At 46.3% G+C, this 23,576-nt stretch overlaps 1 protein-coding gene across 1 annotated transcript; it reads right to left on the bottom strand.

The window, feature by feature from the left end:
- Window positions 1-8,106: 8,106 nt before the first annotated feature.
- LOC134291672 (uncharacterized) lies at window positions 8,107-20,455 on the bottom strand. The gene is made up of 3 exons (XM_062859727.1): window positions 16,871-20,455; window positions 15,287-16,135; window positions 8,107-8,349 (listed from the first exon to the last, which is right to left on the bottom strand). The coding sequence occupies exons 1-3, from the start codon at window positions 20,453-20,455 to the stop codon at window positions 8,107-8,109; spliced, it is 4,677 nt and encodes a 1,558-aa protein (XP_062715711.1).
- Window positions 20,456-23,576: the final 3,121 nt, after the last annotated feature.

The raw sequence follows: 23,576 nt of genomic DNA, 5'->3' as shown, positions 1-23,576 counted from the left end.
GGATGAACAATGTCATGATATTTTTCATTTCTATCATTTCCTGTGCGGACATTCGTCCGTAACCATCAACAATGAAAGATGCTTATGGAAAACGAATGCTGTTGCCGATAAACATTTCTAACCAGAAGCAAACAATATAGGGCACCGCAAGCCGCCATTGCTTAGATAAATTTTGATGTTTCATGGTTTTGTTGTTTACGATTTATACTTGAAAAAAAAAATGTCAGCTTTCAGTCAGACAGACAGACAGACAGACAGACAGACAGACAGACAGACAGACAGACAGACAGACAGACAGACAGACAGACAGACAGACAGACAGACAGACAGACAGACAGACAGACAGACAGACAGACAGACAGACAGACAGACAGACAGACAGACAGACAGACAGACAGACAGACAGACAGACAGACAGACAGACAGACAGACAGACAGACAGACAGACAGACAGACAGACAGACAGACAGACAGACAGACAGACAGACAGACAGACAGACAGACAGACAGACAGACAGACAGACAGACAGACAGACAGACAGACAGACAGACAGACAGACAGACAGACAGACAGACAGACAGACAGACAGACAGACAGACAGACAGACAGACAGACAGACAGACAGACAGACAGACAGACAGACAGACAGACAGACAGACAGACAGACAGACAGACAGACAGACAGACAGACAGACAGACAGACAGACAGACAGACAGACAGACAGACAGACAGACAGACAGACAGACAGACAGACAGACAGACAGACAGACAGACAGACAGACAGACAGACAGACAGACAGACAGACAGACAGACAGACAGACAGACAGACAGACAGACAGACAGACAGACAGACAGACAGACAGACAGACAGACAGACAGACAGACAGACAGACAGACAGACAGACAGACAGACAGACAGACAGACAGACAGACAGACAGACAGACAGACAGACAGACAGACAGACAGACAGACAGACAGACAGACAGACAGACAGACAGACAGACAGACAGACAGACAGACAGACAGACAGACAGAGAGACAGACAGACAGACAGACAGACAGACAGACAGACAGACAGACAGACAGACAGACAGACAGACAGACAGACAGACAGACAGACAGACAGACAGACAGACAGACAGACAGACAGACAGACAGACAGACAGACAGACAGACAGACAGACAGACAGACAGACAGACAGACAGACAGACAGACAGACAGACAGACAGACAGACAGACAGACAGACAGACAGACAGACAGACAGACAGACAGACAGACAGACAGACAGACAGACAGACAGACAGACAGACAGACAGACAGACAGACAGACAGACAGACAGACAGACAGACAGACAGACAGACAGACAGACAGACAGACAGACAGACAGACAGACAGACAGACAGACAGACAGACAGACAGACAGACAGACAGACAGACAGACAGACAGACAGACAGACAGACAGACAGACAGACAGACAGACAGACAGACAGACAGACAGACAGACAGACAGACAGACAGACAGACAGACAGACAGACAGACAGACAGACAGACAGACAGACAGACAGACAGACAGACAGACAGACAGACAGACAGACAGACAGACAGACAGACAGACAGACAGACAGACAGACAGACAGACAGACAGACAGACAGACAGACAGACAGACAGACAGACAGACAGACAGACAGACAGACAGACAGACAGACAGACAGACAGACAGACAGACAGACAGACAGACAGACAGACAGACAGACAGACAGACAGACAGACAGACAGACAGACAGACAGACAGACAGACAGACAGACAGACAGACAGACAGACAGACAGACAGACAGACAGACAGACAGACAGACAGACAGACAGACAGACAGACAGACAGACAGACAGACAGACAGACAGACAGACAGACAGACAGACAGACAGACAGACAGACAGACAGACAGACAGACAGACAGACAGACAGACAGACAGACAGACAGACAGACAGACAGACAGACAGACAGACAGACAGACAGACAGACAGACAGACAGACAGACAGACAGACAGACAGACAGACAGACAGACAGACAGACAGACAGACAGACAGACAGACAGACAGACAGACAGACAGACAGACAGACAGACAGACAGACAGACAGACAGACAGACAGACAGACAGACAGACAGACAGACAGACAGACAGACAGACAGACAGACAGACAGACAGACAGACAGACAGACAGACAGACAGACAGACAGACAGACAGACAGACAGACAGACAGACAGACAGACAGACAGACAGACAGACAGACAGACAGACAGACAGACAGACAGACAGACAGACAGACAGACAGACAGACAGACAGACAGACAGACAGACAGACAGACAGACAGACAGACAGACAGACAGACAGACAGACAGACAGACAGACAGACAGACAGACAGACAGACAGACAGACAGACAGACAGACAGACAGACAGACAGACAGACAGACAGACAGACAGACAGACAGACAGACAGACAGACAGACAGACAGACAGACAGACAGACAGACAGACAGACAGACAGACAGACAGACAGACAGACAGACAGACAGACAGACAGACAGACAGACAGACAGACAGACAGACAGACAGACAGACAGACAGACAGACAGACAGACAGACAGACAGACAGACAGACAGACAGACAGACAGACAGACAGACAGACAGACAGACAGACAGACAGACAGACAGACAGACAGACAGACAGACAGACAGACAGACAGACAGACAGACAGACAGACAGACAGACAGACAGACAGACAGACAGACAGACAGACAGACAGACAGACAGACAGACAGACAGACAGACAGACAGACAGACAGACAGACAGACAGACAGACAGACAGACAGACAGACAGACAGACAGACAGACAGACAGACAGACAGACAGACAGACAGACAGACAGACAGACAGACAGACAGACAGACAGACAGACAGACAGACAGACAGACAGACAGACAGACAGACAGACAGACAGACAGACAGACAGACAGACAGACAGACAGACAGACAGACAGACAGACAGACAGACAGACAGACAGACAGACAGACAGACAGACAGACAGACAGACAGACAGACAGACAGACAGACAGACAGACAGACAGACAGACAGACAGACAGACAGACAGACAGACAGACAGACAGACAGACAGACAGACAGACAGACAGACAGACAGACAGACAGACAGACAGACAGACAGACAGACAGACAGACAGACAGACAGACAGACAGACAGACAGACAGACAGACAGACAGACAGACAGACAGACAGACAGACAGACAGACAGACAGACAGACAGACAGACGGACAGACAGACAGACAGACAGACGGACAGACAGACGGACAGACAGACAGACAGACAGACGGACAGACAGACAGACAGACAGACAGACAGACAGACAGACAGACAGACAGACAGACAGACAGACAGACAGACAGACAGACAGACAGACAGACAGACAGACAGACAGACAGACAGACAGACAGACAGAGTTCTCTAGGAATTTCTCTAGGAATTCTACAGGAATTTGTCTAGGATCTCCCTAAGAATTTCTCTTTGGAATTCCTCAGGAACTGCTCTAGAAATTCCCCAGAAATTCCTCTAGGTATTACTGAAAACTTGTCGATTTTTCAAGGAATTTTCTCACGATTTGTTTCAGAAAGTCCTGCAGGAATTAGTTCACAATTTCACCCAGGAATTTCTCCAGAAAATTTCCAGGAATTTTTCCAGGAATTTTTCCAGGAATACTTCTAGGAGTTTCTTCAGAAATTTCTCCCTGAATACCTCTTGAAATTCCGCCAGAAAATTTCTCGTGGAAGTTCCTCTAGGAATATCTCCAGAAATTCCTCCAGGATTTTTTCCCAGAAATTCTGCTGAGATACCTACAGGGAATCTTTCAGAAGTTTCTCTAAGGGTTCCTCTGAGGGTTATTATTGAAACTCCTCTAGCGATTCTTCCAGGGATTCCTCTTCTAGTTCCCAGAAGTTAGCCAGAGATTTATCTGGGAATTCTTCCAGCGAATCCCCTAAAAATTCCTTCAGAGATGCCTCCTGGATTTCCCCAGGAATTCCTCCAACAGTTCCTCAGAAATTTCTCCAGGGATCCCCCTAGAAATTTCTCCATGAATCCTTCAGGAATTCCCCGAGAAATTCCTCCAGGATTTCCTTTGGGAATTCCTTAGTAATTTCGGTTCGGAGACATGCTGAGTGGAATGCCAAGATGTGTTCTGTAGGATGGCCGTGAGGAATTCTGAAATAACACATGGAAACATTTCATGAGTGACTCATTGAGGAAGCCGCCCAGAAATTCCGCGAAAAATCCCTGAAAGAGTTCTGATTATAATTCCGTGCGGAGTTGTGTGATTCTTTTTAAATTGGATTTCCTGACAGCTGCGGTGGTAGTCAAACCCTCGCCCCTCAGCACGATGCGACTCAATGCTTGGTGACACTAACCACACGGCTATGAAGCCACACGTGGAGGCCATGAGGAAGGTCTATAAAACTTTGAGAGAAATGGAATTCCGTGACGAAGGCAGATCGTTTTATTGCCCTTTACTGGCTATACCAGTCAGCTGGTATCCCAAGTAACAATTTCATTGCTGATTAGTTTTGTTTGATTTTTATTAGGGTTTAATAATTAAAACTCACAGTTTTATGACTGCTTTTATGAAAACCATTGATAAAATGTTTTATAGTATACTTGAAGATATCCATAAAGACAAATAATAAGAGTAAACAAAACATTCCGATTTGCAAACCTTCTGGTAACCATTATTACCACAATAAAACTGTTAAAACTCTCAACAGATGGCAATCCGTTCAATTAGTGACGACATCTGTTGGTGGAAAAGCAGAACTACGATATTTCTAGGTTTATTGCGGTCATCATAAAAGTAAACCTGCTTTCGTTTTATTTTCGCTGATTATTGTTGTCGCCATATTGAAAAATTAGCTAACGTGAATGGAAAATAGTTAATTTTGCTCAAATTAGCAATGAATTGATAGTTTGCCACCATTTCCACAATATGCTCACATAAATAAACTCTCTCTGCTGAGTTTTCTTGTGATTCGAGATAGTTTTACCAAATAAACACATTGATTTATTCCATTTCAAGATGATAATATTCACTATTTTTGAAGCGCATTAATTTTATGATTCTGCCACCCCAATATTCACGGTAAAGTTGAATGCGCATAAGCCTACCAACACAATATCAACTAAAATATTACTTTGAAATGACCGCTTCTACTTACGAATGATGTATCGTCCTGAACTTTACGTGCCATCGAAGAAGCTTCTCTGCATCTTGAGCTGTCATAGTTTTTGTTGAAAAAAAAAACAACAACAATCGAGAATGGGATTTTTTCTACTAGGTTTTAAAACGGTTTTATCGCTACTCTTAATGCGGTTTGCAAAACCTCTTCGAGAGTGGTCCACTTAGCCGGAAGATGCTCTAAAAGAGGTTATCAAGAGGTTTTGATGTATAATTCAGTTTTATTGCGAGTTTCATAAAATTGGTCATAAAGATCTCTTGTAGAGCCGAACAAAACTTAAAATGTTACTTGGGATGTCTGAAATAGACAAACTCATACTTTTTCGAAGACACAGTATCCCAAGTAACACACTTGTCATGGAAGAGTCACGGCGGCGCAGGTTTTTGTTGCAGAGAAGTCACTGTGGTTGCGCCGGGGCCCGTGGTGTAGTTGGTCACACGTTCGCTTCATATGCGGATGGTCATGGGTTTGATTCCCAGCCCCGGCACTTGCAATTTTTCGTCAGTTGCTTTTCCCCCGAGAGCAACTGACACTGACCCTCTTCTGAGCCCCATGGCTCAAACGGACCCGGATATCTGGACATCGACGAACTGCTACTCATAATGGACCCCCAATTGGACTGGAAAGGAACAACGGCCATCCATCATCATCCTTGTGCTCATCATTCTACTAGGTATAAAGTAGAAAAAGTGAAAGCAGCAGAAAGGCAACCAGTTCGATAAAGTAGAATAGAATCTAGGCGCTGTACAAAAATGTTAGTGCAGCTGTCAATTGAAATTGCTCACGTAGTGCCCCCCAGTGGACAAATAGAGCTGTTAATTAGGTTAAGTGATTAAAAAAAAAAAGTCATAGTGATTTACTTCTAATAAATAAACAGTTACTTGCTAGAAGTAAGTCACAGTGACTTCTGCTTAACAAAAAGCTGCGCCGCCGTGACTTTTCGGTGGGATATGTTTAATAGACAAATTGACAGATATTTTTTTTTTTGAAAAATAAAATACCACTTGTTTTGATGGGATTCGAACCCACGACTTCGTATCATTAGTCCGGCGCTTTAACCATCCGCGAGGGTGAAGGAGATTGACTTGTAAGCCGAAAGAGAGATAAAGTTGTGAAAGACGAACCCTGTTAGGTCGGTGCTTGGAATCCAGTTTGACTTTCTATTTCACAGAATTGTAACTTGTTCTGTGGCTTAGTTGGTGAAAGCGCCGGACTTTCGAAACGGAGTCATGGGTTCGAATCCCTTAAAAACAAGTGGTAATCGGAATTGGTAATTGGAAATCGCTTCTTTCATTTTTGCTATCCAACTTAATCGTCTGAAAAGCTACCACGATAATTAGCAGAAGCCAAATAACAAAAATTTGCCACCTACGGGATTCGAACCTACCCTCTACAAAAATGTGTCTTATCGCGCCCCATAGCCACGCCACCACACAAGTTGCTCGAGAGACTGATGAAATTTGATACATAAAAGCTACAGTCGGTGACGACGGCAATACGGAAAGGCAAACAAAAACCAATTTTTGACGCTGCAGAACATATTCTCGGGAGATACCTGGGTCTGAATTTATCGCACGTCTTTTTTCACCGACAATGCGTGTGAGAGATTATTCTATAATTGCGATCCTGATTGATAATTAAATTCCCTGTAGTCTGGCACTTCTATTTACGAAGCCACGGAAGCCACGTTGAGCTGAGGTTATTGGCATACAAGATTGACTTTCATGTATCGAAATTTAAAATACAAGGTGCTTACTTCCACAACACGATGAAAGGCGATACAGTCTAAGTTTTCTAAGGATTCGCCGTTGATCGTTTAAACATCTATTATGCTGAATTCGTGTTTTTTTTGTCCAAAATCAGGAAATGCAATCTGCAGAACCGACAGTTACCGGGGAGATTTTTCATTAGCGCGACGATCCTTAAAATTGCACGCTCACTAACAACCGGCGCACCCCCACAGTTACCTAGTCTGCGTCGCCTTAAGAAGACCAAACCGTTGCTGGCTGTGGAAAGTGGTCATTCATTATCCTGTCCTGCCTACATCATACCATTCAAATCACCATCGCTATCAATGGCCGTTTGAGGATAATGGAGAAAAAGTCGAAATGACTGCGGTTCTGCTGCCTGCCTGTGTGTCTGTGTTGTCCGTCTGGCCGTGAAATAGGGAGGGATTGTTGCCTGGCAGAACTTATTTTTTTCGCATAACTGCCTCATGTTATGTAGCATTTTCCACCTACATGGGACAGTACTGCATAGAACGGCGCCATAGACGAAAGTACCTCGTTTTCTGCATTATGGCAAATCCTTTCAACAGTGTGCCCACTTCATTTTCCCCCACTGGATGAAATGTGGCTTTGGCTAAACTCCGTACGCCCAGGTACTTAAACAGCTCATCTCCGTGCAATTTCGGCTGCCCTTCTTCTGAGCCATGGCATTGTTGTGTCAGACCCATCCGAACTTCCTGATGCTAGTCACAACAGGAGTTCTAAATTGGATTGGACCGAATCTGCCGATAAGGATGGAATGTAATTAATTTCAGATTTATGCATTGAACCTTCGTTATGAAACTTTTTTCCCCCTTCATAGAAGTTTGATATTCGAAACGTACGTTAGGTACCTGTTGTCATGGCATCTCCCCATCATCTCCGGTGCAAACACACTCCCTGCGGTTTGGTTCATGTAGCAACTTTTGAAGCTCTTCGGCTGACGACGACATCGCCATCATCGTCGTTGGTTTGTATTCATCATCCGCTCGCTCAGTTGCACAGCCTGTAATTATTTATGATTACTTCTTTCGCCAGCAATTTCGTCCCACTTCTTCCGGTTCCGAGATCCGAGATCCGAGATCCAAGCTGCTAAGCAGATTGTCGTCCCGGCGGGTGGAAGAGGTTTTTCTACCACCTACTTGAGAGCACATGTAATCTCCTAGCACTCCGGCAGAGCAGTGGCAAACGAAACAGGACAAGGCTTCTTCCATCATCACTCGGGCGGGCTCGCTGCACAAGCACAACTCATTTTCGCCTTTGCTCTGTGAGGCGCAGCGATGAAAATGATGATAATGAGTAAGATGAGCATAATGTGGTCCTCCGTTCCTTACATGTGACGATGGGGCCGAGCGCAACCGGAAGACGGAGGTTGTTCGTGTAGCCGAGATGACACGGGAACACTCTACCGGCTATCCTCAGGATAGCTGCCAGAGCCTGTGGCTGCTGAAGAGGACATCCAACCCTCACCCAACTCTCGGTGTAATTAAAAGTCGGTAGGATTCTACTTCGTCGAACACAGGGAATAGAAAGCGAATCCTAATGGGATGGGACGGGTGTTGATTACTGTCTGTTTCACCAAGCAGCACCGTCAACGATGGACAGCGAAATGAGACGTGTTCTTGACAGGAAGCTCAACGCCAACCAACAACTGTCCCCAAGGCTCGTGTCGTAATTTGTCCGCCTGGGTCCTCTGTCAGTATGTGAATGAATGACGATAACGCTGGATGGCTCTGGTGATTACGATTAGAGAGGCTGCCACATCACAAGAATGGGTGATGATGACGCTGTTGGAACAGACCAAAAGAGTTTTATCGGACGGGACGGGTAATGGGATGCATGTAACGACGTGGTGTACTTGTCACAGCCAAGTGGCCACGAATGTGCGGATTTAATTGAAATTTGGCTGAACAGTTTACCTTACTAATCATTCTCTGCGCTTAAATCTGCGGATATGTACTTTCCGACGATTTTGAGCGGATTTTGGGAATACAGTTAACAGATTCAGTATCGGTACATTCGATGTTTGCGGTTTATAATTCGGGCTTGGTGGCCTCACAACTGGATCTCGAATACTGGGCTCCGATGATGGTAACGCCCACAGGAAACTTCAACCTCAAAACCTCGTCGTACATGGCATTCCATAACAACGGCCCGGCTAGGAACCTTGCGGTACTCCTGAGGTCATGTGAAAGCACTTTCGACCCACCTCTATAATGTAAATTAGTAACTTGATAGTACATAAGTAACGTCCGAGAATACTGTACAGGTACTCGGATATCCCCAGACTTCTGCACGGTTCACTTCTGCACAGTAGCGAATTCCGCTCCTCTTATTCTGGAGCGATATCTCGGCGATCTTTGTAACCAACAAGATAGCGTCTACAGTTGACCTTCCCTTCCGGAAGCCGAACTAGTTGCTCAAGATACAATTTAAACCTTCGATGTACCTCAACATTCTGTTGAGGATGATATTTTCGAGCACCTCCCCACCGTGTCGTCAATATCGTCTATATGTCACTGGGTCTCCAGGTGGTTTCTCCGCCTTTGGCAATAGTCCAGGCTCTGCCACTCCCAAAACACCCTCATCCAGGCATTTCTGCATAGCAAACCTGAACATCTCGGGAGACTTTTGTGGCCCAGTTCAGAACTCCGTTCAGACCTCATCGATGAAAGGGTCATCGCCAGCTCCAGTCCCGGCAGTCCTACAAAAGGAAGCCAAGGACTAGGATCATGCCGTGGAAAAGCCCTCGATGATCCCCTCCAAAATCTCGGAAGATTGCTCTGTAGGAGCCATTACACCTCTCGTCTTGACCATCGCGATCCTGTTGGCATCACCCCACGGTTTTGTATTGGCACTCTGACAGACACCCTTGAAGCAGGTCTTTTGCTTGCCCTTATCGCGGTTTTCAGCGCTGCTTTTGCAGCAGCGAACATCACTTGTCGTTTGATTCGCTCTTCCTCAGATCGTGCTAGCCATTGTCAACTGCCCAGTATGAACTACTTGTTAGGCCAGGACTACAAAAAATAACGTCGATGATCGACTCCGCTCCGTTTCGGCTAAAGGTACATTAACCAAACCGACATCCAGTATGGCTAGTGTCTCTAGCAGAACCTGAACCCGCTGATTCGTTAAACGGTTTCCTCGTTCCACGTCCCATTCATTGAAGTCGCCCGCTATTACCACCGCTCTTAGCTCTGTATTTTTTTTTTCATTTATTTAGTTAACCCGGGAGCGGTCGCGTCGTGTACTGAGTACACGCACCATGAAAAATACACGCTTGTGGTACACAGCGTGAGCGTGGTGCCGTTGCAGGTAGTCAAAGACGCGACTGCTCGAGGGTTAACATCAAATTCATGATAATACTGAATCAACAATTTGCCGCCATAATACTCGGTTTGCAGCTGCAGCTCTCCAACGTCGGTCACGCCCAACACTCGCCAGATCACGCTCTACCTGGTCCGCCCATCGTGCTCTCTGCGCTCCACGCCTTCTTGTACCATGGTTAGCAAACACCAACTTTGCAGGGTTGTTGTACGGCATTCTTGCAACATGCCCTGCCCACCGTATCCTTCCAGCTTTGGCCACTTTCTGGATGCTGGGTTCGCCGTAAAGTGCAGCGAGCTCGTGGTTCATCCTTCTCCGCCACACACCGTTCTCCTGCACGCCGCCGCCGTAAACCTTAGCACCCGTCGCTCGAAAACTCCGAGTGCTTGCAGGTCCTCCTCGAGCATCGTTCATGTCTCGTGTCCGTAGAGAACCATCGGTCTTATTAACGTCTTGTACATGGTACATTTGGTGCGGGGGTAAATCTTTTTTGACCGCAGTTTCTTCTGGAGCCCATAGTAGGCACGACTTCCACTGATGATGCGCCTTCGTATTTCACGGCTCACGTTATTGTCAGCCGTTAGCAAGGAACCGAGGTAGACGAATTCTTCTACCACCTCAAAAGTATCCCGTCTATCGTAACATTGTTGCCAAGGCTTGTCCTGTCTCGCTCAGTCCCACCTACCAGCATGTATTTTGTCTTAGCCGCATTCACCACCAGTCCGACCTTTGCTGCTTCACGTTTCAGGCGGGTGTACTGTTCTGCCACCGTTCCAAATGTTCTAGCAATAATAACAGGTGATGCGTTGGGACCTGGTATTCACGGTATTTCTGGAGGATTTGCCGTACGGTGAAGATCTGGTCCGTTGTCGACCGGCCGTCGATAAAACCGGCTTGGTAACTTCCCACGAACTCATTTACTTTAGGTGAGAGACGACGGAAGATGATCTAGGATAGCACTTTGTAGGCGGCATTCAAAATGGTGATCGCTCGAAAGTTCTCACACATTAACTTGTCGCCTTTCTTGTAGATGGGACAGATTATCCCTTCCTTCCACTCCTCCGGTAGCTGTTCGGTTTCCCAGATGTTGACTACTAACTGATGCAGGCAGGTGACCAACTTTTCCGGACCCATCTTGATGAGTTCTGCTGCGATACCGTCCTTACCAGCCGCTTTGTTGTTTTTGAGCTGGTGGATGGTATCCTTAAATTCTCTCAGCGTGGGAGTTGGTTTGTTCCCGTCCTCTGCTGCACCAACATAGTCATTTCCTCTGCTGCCTTGGGCCTCCGTGCCCACATTCTCTTCGCCATTCAGGGGCTCGTCGAAGTGCTGCTTCCACCTTTCGCTCACCTCACGTTTGTCCGTCAGGAGGCTCCCGTCCTTATCCCTGCAGATTTCGGCTTGCGGTACAACTTACGTGTTTCTTGTGAACGGCACAGCAGTTCCATTTCCTCGCACTCCGCTTCTTCCAGGCGGCGCTTTTTCTCCCGGAAGAGACGGGTCTGCTGCTTCCGCTTCTGTCTGTATCGCTCCACATTCTGTCGGGTTCTATGCTGCAGCATTACCGCCCGCGCTGCATCCTTCTCCTCCAGAACTGCTCTGCACTCCTCGTCGAACCAATCGTTTTGTCGACTCCGTTCTACGTACCCGATAGTGCTCTCGGCTGCGTTGTTGATGGCTGCTTTGACTGTACTCCAGCAGTCCTCTTGAGGAGCCACATCGAGCACACCCTCGTCCGGCAACGCTGCCTCGAGATTCTGCGCGTATGCAGTGGTGACATCCGGTTGCTTCAGTCGCTCTAGATCGCACCGGGGCGGCCACCGGTAATGTACATTGTTCATAACGGAGAGTTTTGGGCGCAGTTTAACCATCACTAGGTAGTGATCAGATCAGAGTCGATATTATCGCCACGATAGGTCCTGACGTCGATAATGTCGGAGAAGTGCCGTCCATCAATCAGAACGTGGTCGATTTGCGATTCCGTTTGTTGTGGTGATCTCCAGGTGTAACAATACGGGAGGCTGTGCTGGAAGAAGGTGCTACGAATGGCCATGTTCTTGGAGGCGGAGAAATCGATGAGGCGTAGGCCATTTTCGTTCGTCAGCTGGTGGGCGCTGAACTTTCCAATCGTCGGTCTGAATTCCTCCTGGCCTACCTGAGCGTTTAGGGCTCCCATGATGATCTTGACGTCGTGGTTTGGGCAGCGGTCATACTCGCGTTCGAGCTGTACGTAAAATGCGTCTTTGTCATCATCAGTGCTTCCGGAGTGAGGGCTGTGCATGTTTATTATGCTGATGTTGAAGATTCGGCCCTTGATCCTCTACCTGCACGTTCTTTCGTCGATCGGCCACCAACTGATCACGCGCCTCTGCATGTCGCCCATCACTATAAAATCTGTTCCCAGCTCACGTGTGTTGCCGCAACTCTGGTAGATGGTATGATTACCTCTAAACGTTCGCACCATAGATTCTGTGCAACACACCTCCTGCAATGCTACGATTCCGAACCCGCGGACCTATCAGACCTATCGGCGAGTATGCGGGTGCTCCCGATGAAGTTGAGAGATCTGCAGTTCCTCGTACCGAGCTTCCAATCGCAAGTCCCTTTTCGTCGCTGTGGTCGTCGCCATTGGTATCGGTTCGCATTCTTCTCTTGTTGATTTTCGGTGCTTGTCTTTTTTACGGCTGGCTCGCAGGGCCTGACACCAACCCACTAATCCAGGGAGCTGGGCTTACCTTCCCGGAAGCTACGGGTTCTGCATGGGCATTTCCTCCAACTACAGTGCTAAAGAGCTAGGCTCAAGCGCCAGTTTTCGCTGGGGGTGGTGTTTTTAATGGGCGCCCAGGAGATAATATTTTACCTGTGCTTCCACCCCCGAGGAATATACGCATAGCGTCCATTAGCCGGGTGAAGGCTGGACGCAAGTGGAGTCAAGTGGAACCCAACCTCATGAGCGGAGGTGAAAGACACTGAATGTCAATTAGGAGATGATCGTGGAAACGCTGAGACTGGAGGAAAACTCACTAAGCCTCAAACGCAAACGAGCTGAAAGCGATTCTATCCTGAGCGTGCTGAGTGTGAAAACCTGCTAAGTATGCGAAATCCAAGAAATAGTCGACGGTCTATCCACTGCACAGTGTACAAATTCGAGCGAAAAAACGGACGCAATTCAGTTCCAGTCGCTAAGCAATCGACAGATATCCATTCCTAAGCAAAAAACTCCGGGGAATCGAATGGTGCCAACCCCTTTTCAGAAAAACGTCGCCAAGTGTCTCATTTTGCCCGTTTCCCCTAAATTTGTCAAAAATACTTGAACATATCAAACTTAAATCCAAAAAAGGTGGGCGAAAACCTTAATATTTCAAAAAGCTTCATGTACCAATGACAGACAACTTAGTTTAGCAAATGTTTTTCACTTTTGATCACAATAAGTGTCTCATTTTGTCCAATATCCCCTATAAAATTAGAATATTTGAGAATTTCGGATGATTTTGAACAAAAAACCATGCAAAATCGTTCAAAAGTCATGCTACTGTATGGAGATACGCCAAACGGGTCGTGTCTTGTCAACCACATTCATAGATTGTGTTCCATTTTGTCCAATATCCCCTATAAATAAAGAATATTTGAGAATTTCAGATGAATTACAATAAAAACCATGCAATGTCATTTAAAAGTCGTGATACTGAATAGAGAAACTCCGAACAGATCGTCTCTTGTTCATCATATCCAATGATGTTGTCTCATTTTATCTAATGTCGCCTATAAATCAAGAATGTTTGAAAATTTCAGATGAATTTCATAAAAAACCGTGCTAAGTCGTTCAAAAGTCGTGCTACCTAATAGTAAAACCTCAAACAGATCATCTCATGTTTATTATATTTAGAAATGATGTTTTATTCTGTCATTTTTCCCATACAAATTAAAAATTGTATTCTTGTATAATTGTAAAATTAAAAATTTTATTCAAAGTCAAACAATATCAGACTTTTGAACGACTTTGCATGGTTTTTTATTGAAATTCATCTGACATTCTTAAATTATCTCAATTTATAGGGGATATTGGACAAAATGAGACACTATCACTGAATGCGATGGACAAGAGATGATCTGTTTAGGGTTTCTCCATTCAGCATCACGAGTTTTGAATGGTGTTGGGGGATGCGGTTCGTGGGTCGAGTTTACCTTCCACTGTCCAGGGTCCTACGCTGTGTTCCACTTTGAAGATGCGAACTCCTTTCTTTCCAAATCCTTTCCAATCCAATCCTTTCTCCAAGTTCTTTCCAAGAACTCCTTATCCACTTTCACAAACTTCCTGATCCTTTTACACCAGTCCTTTCCGTTCACCAATAACTTGCACTCGTTTTATAAAACCAAACCACTTTATTCGTCCAATAATAACACCTTTTTTATTCTCCAAGAAAACTTCGCGCGCGTGTACTTTGCCGTCTTTATTGATAGGCTATCGGTTTACTACTAACTACTGTCCAGTCCATGTACATACTGACCGTTCTCGTGTGTTTTGTGTGTATTGTTCGTGTAATGGTTACAATAGTATGTGCAGTTCATTTAATTTAGTGTACTTGTGGTTACGTGTATAACAGTAACGTTAGGGTAGTACAATTTCTTAACTTTTGCATGCTTAGTTTAACTAATTCAAATTTCAATTTAACTAACAACTAACATAACCGGCCCCCTTGAAACTTGTTTCAACTAACTAATTCTAACATTACTAACATTTCATCTAATCTTTACTAATCATTCAATGTTGTCAGCAATGGGTAAGGGGCAAATACGATTGACGGGACGTCTGTAAGTCCCTCTAGACGTTCGTATGGTGACAACTCGTATGACTCCATCAGCTCCAGGGTGAACCTCGGTTATCCGGGCTAATGGCCAGTCCAGCGGAGGTATATTGTCCTCTCGAACTACCACGATGCTACCGATGCGGATGGGACTTGGTTGAAGGTGCTTGGTCGCTTGCTGAAGCCCGGTGAGATATTCTTGGCTCCAGCGCTGCCAGTAACGTTGAAACATCTGCTGTCGTTGCTGATAGTGGGTCAGGCGGTTCGAGGGTATGGCTGTGAAATCGGGGTCGGCGAGGGATTTCATTGACGTCCCGATTAAGAAATGGGCTGGTGTGAGGGCATTCATGTCAGTGGGGTCATCTGACAAAGGGCAAAGAGGTCTTGAGTTAAGGGCAGCTGCAATTTGTACCAGCAGGGTGCAGAAGTTATCGTGGGTCAGTTGGTGTGACCCAATTTCCTTCTTCAGAGCAGTTTTGGAGGAGCGGACTGCTGCCTCCCAAAGTCCTCCAAAATTGGGAGCGCGGGGTGGAATAAAATGCCACAAAATTCCTTGCTGTGACATTTCGGCTCCAATAGCCGTCTGGTTTACCTTGCTGTTCAACAGTCGGTATAGGTCGTGTAACTCATGCTTCGCACCTTGAAAATTTGTCGCATTATCGGAATGGATTTCCTTCGGGATTCCGTGATGGCCGACGAATCTACGAAGCGCAGAGATGAATCCAGCTGACGAGAGGTCCATGACCAGCTCAAGATGAATGGCCTTTGTCGTGAAGCATATAAAAACAGCGATGTAAACTTTCGGTGGAGCTGCTCGCCGGTGTGGGGGCTTCAAATAGAAGGGTCCGCAGTAGTCGACGCCAGTTATAAGGAAAGGACGAGCTGGGCGTACTCGGACGGATGGGAGCTGTCCCATTGGCTGTTGGATTGGCGTGGGGTTGAAGCGAAAACAGCGGTGGCAGTTTCGAAGAACAGAAGTGACAGCTCTCTTTCCATGAATCGGCCAAAACTCCTGTCTCATTAGCGCAAGAGTTGCTTGATGTCCTCCGTGAAGGGTTTGAACGTGATAATACTCAACGAGCATACGTGTAAATTTATGCGACTGTGGCAGTACTGCTGGATGTCTGGTGGCGTAGTCCTCAAGGGAATGGCGAAGGCGACCTCCAACTCTGATGATTCCTTCCCGATCAACGAAGGGACGAAGAAGCTTCAATGGTGATTTGTGGGGAACTTGGTAACGTTTCTTCAAGGTTTTGAATTCTTCTGAAAACGACTCTTCCTGGACTAAGCGTACCAGGCACATTTTGGCGGTAGCTATTTCCGATGCAGAAAGAAATGATGCAGAAGTCCGCTGCGTTGGCCGTCTACCATTATTCAAAAATCGTAGGCAAAGAGCTACTATTCTGAGGAGAGGTAGCAGTGATGATCGAAGGGAGAAGAAGAAGTTCGGCTCCACTGATGTAGTGTTTGCTTGAACGATGATACGAGGTTCCAAATCAACTTCAGTCGGGAGAGGATCGGAGACATCGATCATCCAGGTAGACGGGGTATCTTTCAACCAAATGGGTCCATTTTTCCAAAGGTCGCTCGTCAAAAAGTCTTCGACAGGAACTCCTCGAGAAACTAAATCGGCCGGATTCTCTTTCCCGGCTACATGCTGCCATGAATGTCCAAATGTTGTAGTCTGGATACTGGAAACACGATTGGCGATGAAGGTTTTCCACGTATTTGGTGGAGCTTTCAACCAGTGCAAAACAACGGTTGAGTCCGACCAGAAAAATGATTGAACGTCGTCCAGTGCCAGAGCCTTGACAACGGTCTGATGCAGACGTGCAGCTTCTCTGGCCGCGCAAAGCTCCAATCTCGGTATTGTCAACCGTTTCAATGGTGCAACACGAGACTTGGCTGAAAGAAGTTCTATGCGTACGTTGTCGTAGCGATCGACAGAGCGAACGTATAAACAAGCTCCGTAAGCAAATTCCGAGGCGTCGGCGAAGCAGTGGAACTGAATGTCGACGTAATCCGTAATAAAAGCAAATCTTGGGATGCTGTATTCGGCCAGCTTGTCTAAACAGCGATGAAAAGTTTTCCATTTCTGCTCCAACTGTGATGGCACCGGGGCATCCCATCCGGTTTGTAGTAAAGCCAGCTCCTGCATGATTATCTTGGCAGTCACCACTACAGGAGCAATCAATCCAAGCGGATCAAACAGCTTGGCAATTGAAGATAAAATCTTCCTCCTAGTCCATGTTTCTTCATGATCGTCCGTGCTGAACAGGAACCGAAGTTGATCAGCTTTCGGCTCCCAAGTAATCCCAAGGGTTTTGATCCTTTCGTCTGGGTGCAATTCAAAGGTTATGGAAAGATTTGTTCCCAACTGATCTTCCGGAACTCCAGCCAAGACTTCCGGGCGATTTGAGCACCATTTCCGTATTGGGAATCCTCCTTTCGCCATCAACGACGTTAATTCCTCGCGCAGACCGATGGCTTCCTCCACGTATGTGGCACCTCCGATGTAGTCGTCCACGTAAAAATCCTTTTCCAAAGCAGCGCTTGCTGGGGAGTCCTCCGAACCTTCATCGACAGCTAACTGTTTTAGAGCACGGGTTGCCAAAAATGATGATGGTTTCAGCCCGTACGTCACGGTAAGCAGCTCGTAGCTGTCAATTGGTTCATCTTTGGAGAAGCGAAAAAATATTCGAAGGCGAAGAGTGTCGTTGTTGTCCTGCCGAACCTGCCTGTACATTTTCTCCACATCTCCCACAAGTGCCACTTCGTGCTTGCGAAAGCGAATAAGCAGATTCAAAAGATCGTCCTGAATTACAGGCCCCTTCAGAAGTACGTCGTTGAGAGAGTAGCCGTTGTCCGTTTGCGCCGACGCATCGAAGACGACGCGCACCTTGGTTGTTGTGCTTGCTTCTTTGAGTACCGCGTGATGCGGCAAGTAGAAAACCTTCCGTTGAACCGTTCCCGTAGCTTCTGCTTGTAATTCCGCTTCCGATATCCTCCTCATGTGTCCTAATTCCAGGTATTCTCTCATGAATGCGTGATACTGATCCTTCATGGCAGAGTTCCTTTCCAAACGGTTTTCCAGTTTCCGGTATCTTTCCAGCGCTGAAACCTCCGAGTTGCCCAACATCTGTTCGAAACCGACATGCTTCGGCAACTGTACGATGTATCGTCCATCCTGCGCCCTCGAATGAGTACGCTTAAAATCCTCTTCGCAATCCTGCTCTTCCTTGGACCATGCCGGTTGATCGTCGCAACTTTCCACTTTCCAAAACCGTTCCAGCAATTCTTCCAGATTTCCGACCGTTGTTGTCGTGCAGCAACGAACTGATAGCTTCTGCTGTAGACTTCCATCCCTGCCAGCCACGATCCATCCAAATACCGAATCTACGAGCACGGGTAACTCGGGACCCAGAGAAATCCGTTTCATCTCTCTCTCGTACAAAAAGTTGAAGAAGTGTTCAACACCAAGTAACAGATCGATGCGGCCACTGACGTTGAACTGAGGATCTGCCAGTTGGAGATTATTTGGGATTTTCCAATGAGAAATCGGAACTGTTGTCGAAGGTAATTCTGCAGTCACTCGTTGCAACACCAAGAAATCCAATCCAACCGTATAGTCCGTGGTTCTGGAACTCACCGTTGCGTTGACGGCATGTTTCGCTGTCGATTCCGATTGTCCAACTCCTGTTATTGGAACACATATTGTTCGCCGCTTGAGTTTGAGCATTTGGCATAGTCTCTCACTCATCACGTTCACCTGCGATCCACTGTCCAGCAACGCACGAGCCAGCTGGCTTCCCCCGTACTGATCGCGTACCTTTACCACCACCGTAGACAGAAACACGCTTGAACCTACGCTTCCCTGCTTCGTTCCAATGCTATACGATCCAGTCGAACCATTTTCCTCGGTTTCCCTTTGATTATCTTCCACTGATTCCGTTACAACATGCGTCCTAGTTGCATTATTCTTCCTTGTTGCGTTGCCGGCCGGAGTATTGCCCTCGGAGTCGTTGCTTCCGCTGCTGGATTGAAACCCGGGATGGATGAGGGAGTTATGCTTCTTTCCGCACGTCCTGCAGCTGAACTTCGAACTGCAATCCCGGACCCAGTGACCGGACTTGAAACAATTGCTGCACAATCGCTTGCTGTTGACAAAGTCCAATTTCTCCTTCAGCCCGAAACTCTGGAACTTTGAACACTTCACCAAATAATGCTGCTCGCCGCAGCATTGACACACAGGATCACTTCTCCCACTTTCCATTGACGCATGTACTGCTAACCGTTCCCGTTTCACGAACACCTTCTGCTGCACGCTGATGGTCTTACTACAGTTCGATTGTACAGCATCCAAAACCCTCGTCCGTTTCTCCAAAAAGTCCGTCAACGCTGTGAAAGTTGGATCCCGTAGTGATGCCGCGTGGTCCTCCCACAGTTGCAAAGTGTGATTATCCAGCTTCGAGCACATCCAATGCACAATCATCGCTCCCCAGTGTTCGGTTTTTTCGCCCAGCTGCTTTAATATCTTTAGTCGTTGATCGAATTCGTCCACCAAACCGTGAATCCGCACCGCCGATTCCTTATCAATTTTTGGGAATTCCATGAGTGCCTGAAGATGCCGTTTCTTCAACAGATACTCATTTGAATACCGCTTCGTGATAGTATCCCATGCTATGGCGTAGTTGTCGTTAGTGATGGTTAACGACTCGATCAACTTGGCCGCCTCCCCTTTCAAGGCAGATTTCAAATAATGAAATTTCTGCACATCGCTGAGCTCCAGTGAGTCATGAATGAGCGAGACGAAGGTGGACTTGAATGACAGCCACCCTTTGTAATCCCCATCAAACTCAGGTAACGATATTTGTGGCAAGCGAACCCCCGTGTGCATTCCCAATGCACTAGTGTTCCGAATGGAGTTATCCAAATTTGGTACTGGTTGGGCAGGTACCAATTTCCCCAGCAAAGCAGCACGAATCTCGTAATACTGATTTTCGAATACTGCAAACGCATTATTCGTATCCTGCTCAAGCTCACCCTCTGTATCCAACTCGCAAATCTCTTCTTGCAACTCGTTGAATTCTTCCCAAGATTCCTCTAACTTGTCCAGCCTTGACTGAACGTGCCCATACTGTGTGTCCGGATTATAACCCTCCAGAAACTGCATATGCCGACGCAGAGCCGCAAAAAAGCGCTCGCGTTTCTTGAGTTTGTCTTTAATTCCCCCAGCCATACCCACACTATCAGATCAGCAGTCGCGAAGCAATCCACGGACCGAGAAAGAGAAACCAAAAATACCACGGAAGTACCTCCGGTAACGCTATGGAGTCAATGGACAGTCACTCACCTGTGACCTGTCCAAGCCAGGCCTTGTATTAAATACAAAAAACTCCAAGCTCCGATATCCAAAAATACTCCGGCCCCCGTGACCAAATCTCGTCCACGCTGCTGATCTTGTCGTATGTGCTCAGCCAAAATTATCGAGCGAAATAGCTCCGTTGCCGACAATCAATGAAAGAAAAAGAAATCTTACGCAGCACCACCAAACCCAGAATATTTATGTTGGACAGCTACTAACCTGTAGCCTGTCTACAACAGGCCTTGATCAAATCAAATATTTCGCCTCACACCGCCCAAATATAGCATATGCGTTTAAAAGTGCAGTGCTAAACGCACTCCAATCCCGAATCATCAATCCAAAAGTTTCGCTTACCGCCTTTCGTCTTTGCCAAATCTTCTGTGTTGCAATGTATGCCGATCCGTATTGGTATTACTATCCACCGATCCGCGCAGCGCAGCCACCTCCGATAACGAGTCAGATGTAAACAGTCCAATACACCGACGCGACGATTCAATCGATGACCACCGCCAGTACGTACATGAAAGGGTGAAAAAGACCCAAGAAGCACCACAACGAGAGCGATAAATATTTGGACAGGCACTCACCTGAGGCCTGTCGACAATAGGCCTTGTATAATGTATATCACAGGATGTAAACACCGGCGTCGATGTATACCCCTCCGCAGTAGTGGTAATCCGAGCAGTCACGTGGTCCAACCGAATCCAACCGATGATGTCGTACACAGATTACTGCCGATCGTCTATCACTTCACTGTCGTACTCGAGGAATACTACCACGCCGTCCTCTCTGGGGCACAAGTATCCAGTGCACAACAGCAGTGTCGATCCAATCCACCGCGATAGCTAAACACAGTTGTCTTTAATGCACTTCACCGTCGTCGCAGCAAGCCGTTGATTAATTATTTCGGACCTCGCAGGAAAGGAGAAAAGGAATCCCAGTAGCACCACTCAACAGTTTAAAGATGCAGGAACGCCACTCACCTGTGGCCTAATGCAATTAGGCCTTGTATTTTATTCCACGGCAAAAAGCCTGCAGTCTCCCACAGTGAGTTGTCCGCGCCAATCCGTTTGAGTGATGATATAGATGATAAAAGACGTTGAAATGTTTCACCACAAAGAACAGCCAGCCAATATGGATCCGTTGCCGTCCAAAGTCCAAATTCCAAGCCACAATGACCCAATTGTCCTCAGGGCCAACGACCTTCCCAACTCAACCGCCGATCCTGGTCACGGCACCAAAAATGTTGGGGGATGCGGTTCGTGGGTCGAGTTTACCTTCCACTGTCCAGGGTCCTACGCTGTGTTCCACTTTGAAGATGCGAACTCCTTTCTTTCCAAATCCTTTCCAATCCAATCCTTTCTCCAAGTTCTTTCCAAGAACTCCTTATCCACTTTCACAAACTTCCTGATCCTTTTACACCAGTCCTTTCCGTTCACCAATAACTTGCACTCGTTTTATAAAACCAAACCACTTTATTCGTCCAATAATAACACCTTTTTTATTCTCCAAGAAAACTTCGCGCGCGTGTACTTTGCCGTCTTTATTGATAGGCTATCGGTTTACTACTAACTACTGTCCAGTCCATGTACATACTGACCGTTCTCGTGTGTTTTGTGTGTATTGTTCGTGTAATGGTTACAATAGTATGTGCAGTTCATTTAATTTAGTGTACTTGTGGTTACGTGTATAACAGTAACGTTAGGGTAGTACAATTTCTTAACTTTTGCATGCTTAGTTTAACTAATTCAAATTTCAATTTAACTAACAACTAACAAATGGCTTTGCATGTTTTTTTGTTGAAATTCATTCGAAATTCTCAAATATTCCTTATTTATAGGGGATATTGGACAAAATGGGACATCATCTCTGATTGTGATGGACAAGACACAACCCGTTTGGCGTTTCTCCATGTAGTAGCATGATTGTCTAACGACTTTGCTTGGTTTTTTGTTCAATTCATAATCAATTCTCAAATATTCTCATTTTATAGGGGATACTGGACAAAATGATACACTTATTGTTATCAAAAGTGAAAAACATTTACTAAACCAAGTTGTCCAACATTGCCGCATGAAGTTTTTTGAAATATTCAGGGTGCCTCCCAACTTTTTTGGATTTAAGTTTGACATATTCAATAAATTCTGACAAATTTAGGGGAAAATGACCAAAATGAGACACTTGGCGATGTTTTTCTGGAAAGGGGTCGGCACCATTCGATTCCCCGAAGTTTTTTGCTTAGGAATGGGTATCTGTCGTTAGCTTAGCCACTGGAACTGAATTGCGTCCGTTTTTTCGCTCGAATTTGTACACTGTGCACTGGTGGAATTCTACGATTTCTGATCGATGTTCACAGTGTATCCGAGATAGGAGGGATACAGAGGGCGAGTAATAACGTTGAAAAGGAAATGCGAAGGTTACCCTACATATCAGCAAGAGCTTTGCCTTGCTCATCTCATCTATGCATAAGGCGTAGCGTAGAAGAAACAGAGAAGAGAAAACTGTTACTGTGCTGTGGACACCTTGGATGAAAACATGTGTCTTCAACAATGCCAGTTGAGCAGCAATTGACGATTCGTTACACAGGTTGAGGCCATGGCAATTTTTATTAACCTTCATCCAGCCAACGTACATTTTCCACCTTCGGAAAAGCACAAAAATGGTCATAACTTTTTTGTTTTTCGATGAATTTTGATGAAATTTTCACAACTTGCCTGGTCCACATGGTTCCGAAGTTATTCCGGATTGTCATGGGGTACCAAAATTGGCCACATACTTTGCGCAACGTATATCTCAAGATCCCGATGAGATAGAAGTATAGTGTCTTCGGCGAATTTGTTCAGCAGGTTAAGAACTAACTGGCAACGGCGACTTTGGTTCGCGATTCGGTCACTAGGCGGCGCTGGTGTCAGAAATGTGCAAACCCTCATACCTCACAAACCTGATAAAATAGAATGATGCTTTCTTCGGCAAAATTCTTCAGCAAGGTCAGAAC

Source organism: Aedes albopictus, chromosome 1 (genome assembly GCF_035046485.1).
Source record: "Aedes albopictus strain Foshan chromosome 1, AalbF5, whole genome shotgun sequence".
NCBI lineage: Eukaryota > Metazoa > Arthropoda > Insecta > Diptera > Culicidae > Aedes > Aedes albopictus.
The sequence above is the reverse complement of the archived record's forward strand: the minus strand, read 5'-3'. Positions and strand labels throughout refer to the sequence as shown.

Bases quoted from the DNA above. Each gene is read 5' to 3' on its own strand.
- LOC134291672 (XM_062859727.1), bottom strand. From the start codon at position 20,455: ATGGCTGGGGGAATTAAAGACAAACTCAAGAAACGCGAGCGCTTTTTT. The intron at 16,136-16,870 runs GTAGCCGGGAAA...CCAATCCAACAG, and splicing joins TTGGACATTCATGGCAGCAT to CCAATGGGACAGCTCCCATC. The intron at 8,350-15,286 runs GTTCACCCTGGA...TGCGCCTCACAG, and splicing joins CATTAGCCCGGATAACCGAG to AGCAAAGGCGAAAATGAGTT.